At 37.5% G+C, this 10,620-nt stretch overlaps 1 protein-coding gene across 1 annotated transcript; it reads left to right on the top strand.

Moving 5' to 3' along the window:
* Nucleotides 1–337: 337 nt before the first annotated feature.
* nlrc3 (NLR family, CARD domain containing 3) lies at nucleotides 338–10,620 on the top strand. The gene is given in 20 exon segments (XM_028476041.1): nucleotides 338–441; nucleotides 2,358–2,621; nucleotides 2,799–3,560; nucleotides 3,563–3,640; nucleotides 3,643–4,543; nucleotides 4,627–4,713; nucleotides 4,918–5,001; nucleotides 5,497–5,580; nucleotides 5,687–5,770; nucleotides 5,860–5,943; nucleotides 6,124–6,207; nucleotides 6,343–6,426; nucleotides 6,603–6,686; nucleotides 6,966–7,049; nucleotides 7,759–7,842; nucleotides 7,942–8,025; nucleotides 8,198–8,281; nucleotides 8,584–8,667; nucleotides 9,526–9,609; nucleotides 10,429–10,620. Coding segments are annotated over 19 exon segments (3,168 nt in total). The 5' UTR covers nucleotides 338–441; nucleotides 2,358–2,464; the 3' UTR covers nucleotides 10,520–10,620.

Raw genomic sequence — 10,620 nt, 5'->3', positions numbered from 1 at the left:
GTGCTGAAAACCAAACTATTTTCTTGTAGCTTCCTATTTGAGGTGGTAGACAATGAGACAAACCACAGGAAGTTGTACCTTTTCCTGTTAGCCTCATTGAAATGTTTAAAAGTTTAAACTCTTGCTACCTAACGGATACCAGCGTTGTATTTATAATATATGCAGTAGATGGGTTTTGACCTATTTAAAAGTAAGGAGATATTTTTTCTATAGTGATGTAAAATGGACATGTTTGGATGTTGTATGATATATTTGTCCGTTGAGCAGATACAGACAGAAGCAATCTAAGCAGAAAATACACTAACTAACCCCTCTCATGGAGAGAAAGGCCTCACTACGATTCAATACTGGACCGAAGCAAACGAATTACATGGCAGGGTGACTGTTACAGGGATCTACAGTCCAAGTACCAGGCAGGCTCATCACAAGCTGAAGCAGAAGGTAACTTACACTTACTGTGGCGCTCGCTTTTTGTTTCATTCGAAGATGATCTGTGGACTTCAACACAATAAAACACTATTCAAACAGATTTAAAATGTGTTTGTTAGTGTGAAGTGCATGTATGAATTAGAATGGTGGTCCCTAACAAAGAAGATTCCTTAGTTAATCCACCAAGCAAACATCTAAACTGCTCTCTATATGGCAGCACTGTTTTTTTTGTTTTTTTTTACCATGTTTGCTCCTAGTCTAATGAATACCAATCTCCTTGTAAATGTTAAATCCAACACAGCCATAGATGTGTGTGGGTAGCTTTCTATCCCCATGTGTTTGTTTTGCTAAAGACATGTGGTCATCTGGAGCCGGTTCTGCCCATTAGGGTCCACGTATAGGCAAAAAGACAAACAATCATTGGTGATTATTGTGAAAATAAGCTGCACCGTCTCTGTACATATGGCTAAATCACCTGAATGATAGATTTCAGTAAACAACTATACAGAGATACTCAGCAATAAGTGGTTGTGGAGATCCCTACTTATTGTCCATGGTTTGTGTAGCATGGCTTACTGTATGTGCGTTTTAAAAAAAAAAAAAATCTGATGAAAGGCTTTTAAAGTTCAGATGCATTTCCGAGTAACGGATACTCGCATCCCTCTTGGATCTACAGCCTTTACCATTACAACCTACTGTATTCTGCTTTAAATCACAGAGTTCTCCTTGAAAGTATGCGGGTTTCTTTCGTGATTGAAAAAAAAACTTTCATTTATACATTTTTTAACCTAAAAAGAAAATCAAAATTTAAAATACATACAGTACCATCACACACTCACATACAATGCTTAAAGGAATTATTGATCCAAACTATAGACAGTGGGAATGAAAGGTCTAAAGGCCACATATATAACTGTGGAGGACTTGATTACTATTGGAAGTGCTCCAATAACGTAACTCCAATTGAATTTATGAAGTTAATGGCATCAGATCAAATTAGTAACATATTTTTATTAACACATTTTTATTTTCAGCTCATTACCAATTATTTACAGTGTATTAATGTGTGATGGGTTCCGTATTGTTTTCATACAAAAAACAAAAAGACAATTAGTTTTTACTGCTCGACTTAATTGCAAATGGGATTTCCTCTTTGATTAAGGATTTTGTGTAGGGCTTATTTTCCTTCATTGAAAATACTCTCAACAGTGATTTGGATTTGTGTTTTACTTAATGGCTAATGATTAGGACAGAAAACGACAATGATTAGTCATTGTGTGATTTCCCACTTTGCTGCCGTCCAATGAATGACTTTCAACAGAGACAAAGAGCTTCAGTGAATGCAGCTCCAGCCACCTCCCCTGCTTTTTGCATCGCTGTGCTGCAGATCGTGGAGCAGTTTCACGTGTCTTTATTGGCCTTTCACATCCTACAAAGACTTCTGGAGGCTCTCTCATCTGACATTTCTCATTGATATTTTAGTTACTTGAAAATGCAGGCTGCAGGCACTTTAACCTTTTCCAGCTTCCTCCAGTTCCATAGGGTTTAATTAGCTTCATAGTTTTAGAACTCAAGACAGTTCTTTAGGGGCACCTATAGATGATGAACATGTAAATGAATTATAATTCATGTGGGTAGGGGAATACTGGTGTCGCACAGTTGTTTTTATTTTTTGTTCAACAAAACGGTTTCAACAGTATGTCCCGTCAATACACCTCTAACGCATCCAATAACATTTGGATCCATTGCAGATAAATTATTGATTTTATTGGTTAGATTTTGAGGGCACACAGAAAGCCCATGCAGGCACATTATTATTAAGCAAACGGTAATACTCAACTTGCTAAACAGCGAAAACAATCTCTGGATTGTAGATGTTTGACTCCTGTATTCTCTTTAAGTCCTAACAGTGCTTTGTTGGATTATAGATCTTGGCTGGGTGCAAAAACATCAGAACCAGCTGCAAAGATTTATCACAGCCCCTTTTCTGAAAGAGCTACTGATTTACCTGAGGAAGGAAAATGTGCTCAGTTTAATGGAGGAATCCAGGATAAAGGAGGCAGGGCATCTGCAAGACCAGGTTGAAATGCTCTCAACTATTCTTATTAGCAAAGATAATCAAGGCTTTGATCCCCTTCAGACGTTCATCGAAAGCTCAGATTCCCACATCGCCCAACTAATCATGAACCATGGTAAGTGGAGAGAATTAGATCAGCTCACTACATTAGTCATTTGCTTTGTAGATTGAAAAGGAAAAAGCTTTTAGATGATTTGGTAATGTCTCAAGTGAATCATCATTTACTAGACGCTGCAGAGAGTTATGTGGCCTGTGTTATTGAAAGAAAAAATGTTGCCTTTCTCCTCTATAGATACAATGATAAAGGAGCACAAAGAGGTGCTTTTACGGACACATGAGCAGTACAGAGGCAGAGATTCACTAAGCGGCCCCAAACACCACATCCCCTCAAGAGCTTTACACCTGCTTGAAGGACTTTCTGACCTCCAGCAGAAGGAGAATGACTTAATGCAAGTGGGAATAAACCATGGGGGAAGAAGAATTCACCAAAGGCAGCTCTGCCTTGAAAGGCAGTTTGAGCCCCTGACACGGGTCAGTTTGCCTCCCAGGCTCTCCCTCACAGTTGGAGTCGCTGGTATCGGCAAGACAACCTGTGTGAGACATTTCATCAGACAGTGGAGTCAAGGGGTATTTTGTAAAGATGTAAGCTTTATTTTACCTTTCAGCTTCTCTGAGCTTAACTCACTGGAAAAACTTTCTGCTGAGAGTCTGGTGAAAATGGCGTTTCCCCATTTAAAAGACCCTAGTCTAATCCTAAGTAGTTCATGTAAAACAATGCTTATATTTGATGGGTTGGATGAATTTCAAAGCCCTTTGAATTTTGCCAATGTGACTCCCTGCAGTGACCCAAAGAAAGAAGTGTCCATTGAAGATTTAATCATGAACATAATCCAAGGTAATTTGCTCCCAGACACAGCTGTGTGGGTGACCTCCAGGCCAGGAGCCGCATCTTGCATCCCTGGTGGGCTCATTGACAGGGTAACAGAAATTCCAGAATTCAGCCATCAGGACATTCAAAACCTTCTGCGCCATCACTTTTTAGAGATGGATTTGACAGAAAAATATGGGCACACCTAAAATCTCATAAGGCTTTGATGGTGATGTGCTACATACCGTGCATTTGCTGGATAGTCGCTGATACTTGTTGTACATTATGCAGAATGGGAAACAGGAGAGTCTCCCCAGAACTTGCACTGAGCTGTTGGCTCATTTTTGCTCCATGCAAGCAGAAGTGATTGAACCAAGAGGCAGGGAACCCATTAAAGTGGAGCAGCTGAATGGAAGTAATCGTAAACTGCTGGGGAATCTTGGACGGATGGCCTTTTACGGACTACTCAAACACAAGTACATTTTCAGTGAGCAGGACCTCAGGGCCTATGGAATAGACACACTGTTAGCTCAATGCAGTTTTGCCGCTGGAATACTTCTTCGTGAGGAATCGGCCATGCACATCTCATACCGATTTATACACCTGACTCTGCAGGAGTTTCTTGCGGCTACATACTATTACGTTTCCTCAAAGCGAGCAATCTTTGACTTGTTCTCGGAGAGCACCGTGTCCTGGCCCAAGTTTGGTTTCCAGAACCACTTCAAAAATGCCATTCAACGTTCTCAAGATGCCAACAATGGTCACCTGGATGTTTTTGTACGATTCTTGACTGGCTTGCTGTGCCCGATGGCCCTTAAACCTCTGACGGGGCTTCTGGCTCTGGGAAGAGATGATGGCAGTCAGAAAGCATGGGCAGCAGAGTATTTACAAGGTCTCCTGGTCAGTGGGGGAACTGTGGTGTCCATGCGTAAAACAAACCTGGCTTATTGTCTGCAAGAGCTTCAACACACAGAGTTGTTGCGGAGTGTAGAGGAGGATTTACGGCTGGGCAGCCTTGCAGGAAAGTTAACTTGGCCTAATTGCATCGTGTTAGGTTACCTGCTCCATGTGTCGCCAGAATGCAACGAACAGACCAATTTGGCAGCGTGTCTGAACTTCTTAACTGTGAAATGTTTGCTACCACAACTGCTGTACTGCATTCATCTCAGGTGAGAACATTTCGAATTATTATCCAGTTATATAAACCTAAAAAAACAGAGAACTAATGCTGAAACTTATAATTGTCTAAAAGGTTAGAGAATAATTACTTCAAAGACGATGTTATGGAGTTGCTGGGAAGCCTTTTGACTGCCAAAGACTGCCGCATCCAAAAAATGAGGTGAATAATATTGACTCTTGTTTTGGGAATGCAAAGTGTGTAGTCACATAGTTAATAATCACTGTTCAGTATTAATTAGGGGAGTATTTTAAGTGTTTGTGTGATTGCTTAGTAATTGTCAAATGGGTAAAAACACTTAGCTTTATTTTAATTGTGATTATAATTGATTTTTTCTTTTAATACATCTATTTTTTACCCTCACAGTTTGGCTGACAATCTAATTAGCAATAAAGGTGCCAAAGCATTGAGTCGGGCTCTCCTGGTTAATCGCACACTGACTTCACTCAAGTGAGCTTTCATTTGTTTCCTAATTACAACAGCTAGAAAGTACTGCACTCATGAGGGAACAGTAAGCCATTTGTAGCAAAGAAGTACTTACTTTTTTTTCTTTTTTTTTTTTCGAGAATGTGATTTGAGGAAGAAAAAAAATAAAGTGAAAAACCACATTGAAGATTTGGAACGACATTCATCTATTTAGCATCTTATCTCATTCATGGTCTTCTTTATTTAATATTTATTTTATATTCTACTAATAGTCACAGAGTCAGAAATCAAAGACCCACATACAACTGCACTCCCATGGTAAACTGAAATTAATCTAAGATTAAATTTATTCATACAGTTGTGTAGAAAAATACGTTTGTATTCTTTTGTTGATTTTATAACTTAATAACAAAAAAAATCATAGTTTGCTGTCAAGATTAACCCCAAATGGGAGAATTAAATAAAAGGAGAAAATCTGGCAATAAAATAATATGTATGACTGTGATACTAACTTTTTAGCCTCCGGAACAACAACATTGGGTCAAAGGGAGCAAAACTCATTGCAGAAGCTCTGAAAATGAACCAAACCCTGATCTCAATCAAGTGAGTGCAAAAGCTTTTTGTGATTATGCACGTATTAATATAAAAGGAACGGGAAAAAAAAAACTCTGATTTAACATTGGTTTGCTTCTTATATGTTCCTAATCAGCTTCCAGAACAATACTATCGAGGAGGAAGGCGCTCAGGCTCTTGCGGAGGTACTCCAGTGCAACCGCAAACTGGTGTCTCTGAAGTAAGGCTTTGTTTCTATTTTAACCTTATCGCTTTCTAACTACGCAATTCATTCACAACATGTATTTTCCATGCATGTATACATTTCAGCATACGGAAGAATAAGATTGGAGCAGACGGAGCGGAAAAGATTGCAAAAGCACTGTGGACGAACCGAACTCTCACAAAGCTGGTGTAAGGACGTGATGAGACAAATCAAAAGATAAAAAGAGGGACAGAATGACAGACAAGACGGACAAATGTTGACGTTGACTTTACAGCAGGGTTGTCAGACACTTCTATGCTTCCTGTATGGATTATTTCATCTAATTCCTTTATTTATATTGTGAATATAAAACCTATTTTTGTTCTCAGTCTTTGCAGTAACCAGGTCGGGGACAAAGGAACAACGGCACTGGCAGAGGCTCTAACTCACAACCACACCCTGCTCTCACTACAGTCAGTGATTTCTACCAGGGCGAACCATTAGACTTGTGCTTTTTTTAGTAACCCACAAATTAAGTCAATTTTGTGTACTTTTACCAGGTAAAATGACTACACTTTATGTTCAAATCAAAGTACATTTTCTTTTAGGCTTCAGAGTAACTCCATCAGCAACAAAGGAATGACGGCCCTTACAAAAGCACTGAGGCTGAACCGTGGCCTCATGTCTTTAAAGTGAGCATTATTTTGATTATCTTTATTTCCCTTTCAAAAGAGCTGGACATCCTTTTTTTTGTTATTTCTCCTATTCTAAAAAAGAAACCTGCTTTGTTTTAAAACTTTTTACACCATAAACAAATGAATCTATCTGTGTCATATTCCCTTTTATTCACATACAACGATGTTCTTAGTCTTAAGGAGAACTCTATTGGGGTGGAGGGAGCAAAGAACATGGCCCAGGCTCTCCATGAGAACAGCACTCTGAAGGATCTTGAGTGAGTTGTCATTTCAACAGTTGTACAGTTGAATGCCTTACAGATGTACTGTAGTAAAGATGTCATACTGTCCAACTACACTCACAAACTCTTTGTGAAGGTACTGCACGCCTGTCTTAGTTCAGTATTTTAGGTGTCATTTATACCCAATTTTAGGAAAGTTAAATTTTTTGGAAGAGCTGTGACTTTTACTCTGTAAACTTTAAAAGAGATATCTGTGCTATGATTATTTCTTTAGAATAAATCTCTTATTTCTCTCTGTTTGCATGTGTTTTTGAGTCTCACAGCCAACCTGCTACATGATGAAGGGGTACAAGCAATAGCCGGATCAATCAAGCTCAATCAAAGTCTTGTGTCTTTGCAGTAAGTTGTATTTTTGAGCACCACAACTTTATTTTTGTTCGTCTTTTTTTTTTGGGCTCCTAAGAGGAATATCAAGAATAGTAAATTAACAACACACAAAACAGACTTTTGCTGTCAACCTCCCTGAAGAATTTCCTTTGTTTCAGTGATATCTGGTCCATGAAAACAAACAAATATGTAATTTACCTCAAGGTCCTCCATCCAAGTCTTTGCTTTTACATTTCTGGTCGTACACCACCAATAAGCAGGCACGCTAGTTGCTCCCTTTCATTTATTTGAGTTATTTTAAGAAATTTACTGCACTTGTGTCGTAGAATAGACCCCCACTGACTTTACAAGGCCATCCTCTATAGTGGAAACTGCACCCAAAAAATATTACATTTATTTTTATTTATTTTTATTTATTCAGTTCATTTCCGACATGGTTGCATTCACAGAAATTCATTTGACATTCAGAGCAAAATCACATCATTGGTTTTTTTTTTGGTTTTTTTTTTGTCCTTTTGCATGCCGGAAAGGGCGACGGAATGTACATGATCCAAGTGGAGCTGTGCATGGATCATATACTGAAAATGTTCCAAAAGTGCCAACAAATATTTATTATTTAGTGTAGAACAGTAAGAAATCTCACAGCAATGTGTTTGGTTTCCAAGAAACTTTGATTAAAAACAAATTCATCATTTTTTTTGTCCCTCTTGTTGCTTTTTAGCCTTCAGTGGAATTTCATCAAGTCCATGGCGACCAAAGCTCTGGCCCATGCCCTTCTGTTCAACAACACAATCACACTGTTGGAGTAAGACCAGCTGACATTACACTACCAAAGCATCATTCTCTTCAATTTAAAACAGTGTACTCCCATGTGTGTGTTTTTTTTTCTCATATTTTGCCACAGTCTCCAAGAAAATGCTATTGGGGATGAAGGAGTCATCTCTCTGGCAGAAGCCCTGAAAACCAACACATCGCTTTGTACATTATGGTGTGCATTATTCTTGTCAGAGTGTTACAATGCAGCTATGGATATGCTGTGGTTGTTTTTTTTTTAATTTTTGTTTTGGCACATACATTTATTCATCCTGAGAAATATTGGGACTATAATCAATTGTTGTTTTTCCCCCAACCGGTTGCAATTGATTTGTGTATCTATTTAGTCTTCAGGGAGTCTCAGCAGGCACAAATGGTGTGATTGCAATGGCAGGAGCGCTCACAGTCAACAAGTTTCTGCAAATATTAGAGTAAGTCTGCATTCCCTTTGAAACCAAACCCTTACAGTGTTTTCATAATCAGTGGCCTGTGAGAGCAAACAAATTGATTTCTTCTATATTGCTGATTTCGTACTGGCTGTGCAGTAAATATCCCACAATCAATAGACCAGTGAAAACTCTTTAAGCCAGTGGATTTAAACTTTATTTTACTAAATATACATTATTGCTTTGTAATTGCAACATTGAACTCATGATGGTTAATTTGGTTTGTAAAGAGTTTCTCCAAATTGCATATTTCTTAATATTTTTCCTGTGGCCTTTATATTTCTTAGCTTACGTGGGAATTCTATCGGAAAGGAAGGAGCAAAAGCCTTGGCCAATGCCTTAAAAATCAACAGAAACCTGAAGTCCCTGAAGTAAGTAATGCCCACTGTCTGCAGCTGGGTCAGGAGATAGAAAATTAAACATTTTTGTATTTTAAATGTTTTAATTTATTCTAGTATTTATTTATTTTATTTATTTATTCAGTTTATTTCCAACATGGTTACATTCACTTTTTTTTTTTTTTTACATTTTTTGTACATGCCGAAAAAGGAGACGAGAGAAGCAGTTTGCTTATCTGGGTCCCGTCCCCTGTTTTACCATCTCAAATTTACATGGGTTAACATGTCTCTCTGGTCAAACATTCTTGAGTTGTTCTGAACAGTCCTTTTTTGTGTATTCTCATCTGTAGTCAGTGTTGTCTTGTTTTTATTCCTCTTCCTCTCTATCGTTGTTCGTGTTGGCCTTGTTCCCTGTTAGCATTCCTCCAGTTCAAGAATAGTTCCTCTTTCGAAGTTGTTTGGAAGTTTTTTTTTTCCCTTTTCATCCATAGTGTCACCACTCGGGAATGTCTCTTTTGGACACACAAGTTTGCAGCTTGTTTTGTCTCTACATGAAGGTTAATCCAGCTGTTGTTAGTTCTATTGGCAGTGTTGTATTTTCCACTGTTAGATTTAACTTGTATAAACACATTATTATATCTTAGTTCATAAGCAAGGTAGTAATTTCATTGTACAGAAAAACGTGTTTCTAACTGCAATATGTATAAGTGCTTTCAATTTTATCATTCATTTATTTTTTTTATTTTTATTTTAAAAGTCATACCTGTGTAGGTTCTTTAAATTATATATTTGTCAAATTATTCAGTATGTTTAAAATAAAACTCTCAAAAATCCATTCATTAATAATACATACAGCTCTAGAAATAATGATTATTTTGTGCATTCCTGCAGCTTGCAGGAGAACTCTTTGGGTATGGATGGAGCCATTTTCATCGCAACAGCCATGAAGGAAAACAATCATCTTCAATACATCAAGTAAGCATCAGTGTTGAGGAAGTTTGAGCTTTTAGTCTGCCAAATCATTTATATCAGGCATGGGTAACTGGTGGGCAACAAATACACACAATTACTCCAGAAACATACAAAATGAATTTTCATTCACACTAAATGACAGAAAAATACACAAAACAATAACAAATATACACAAAATGACAGAAAAACACAACAAAACAACATCCAAAATACGCATAAAGACAACAAAAAGACCCTAAACACACAGAAAATATCAAAGAATTACACAAAATGAAATACAATAAGCATGACAACGTTTTAAAAATGACTCAAAAACTAAAATAGCAACAACAATCATACAAGATGACAGAAAACAAACACAAAACGACAACAAAAATTCACAAAAAGACAGGAAAATACATGAAACAACACAAATACACAACAAAACAACATCGAAAATACACGTAATGACAACACAATGACTCCAAACACACAGAAAATGACAAAGAATTTTATTTTACAAAAACGAAACACAAATAAACAAAAGGACAAGAAAATGTAGCTAAATGACTCATTAACAGCCAAAAATGATACAAAATGACTCGTGACGTGAAACCACACAAAATTTACAAAATCACTCTAATAACGCACAAGATGACAACAAAAACACAGAAAAAAATACATTCTGTCAGTTCTTTCTTTAATGATAAGTCATTATTCTAAATACAGACATTCATTTTGATAATGTGGCCCTCAGATCAGACAATCACATGTTTGTGGCCACTGTGGTATAACTACCCATCTCTGATTCATTTGTGTGGCAGCTGATTTCTGTTTCTACAGTTTGCAGGGAAATAGCATTGGAAAATCTGGAGCCAAGGTCATATCAGATGCAATAAGAGTCAGCGCTCCAGCCTGTGTGGTGGATATTTAGTCAACGACTGCATCAAGCACAAGTGGGAATCAAACAGATGAACACAATTGGATATAAATCTTGTATCTTGGTCAGAAATAAAATGTGTACCTATTGCTTTT

This window comes from Gouania willdenowi, chromosome 19 (assembly GCF_900634775.1).
Source record: "Gouania willdenowi chromosome 19, fGouWil2.1, whole genome shotgun sequence".
NCBI lineage: Eukaryota > Metazoa > Chordata > Actinopteri > Blenniiformes > Gobiesocidae > Gouania > Gouania willdenowi.
This window is presented reverse-complemented; position numbering and strand designations above follow the sequence as displayed.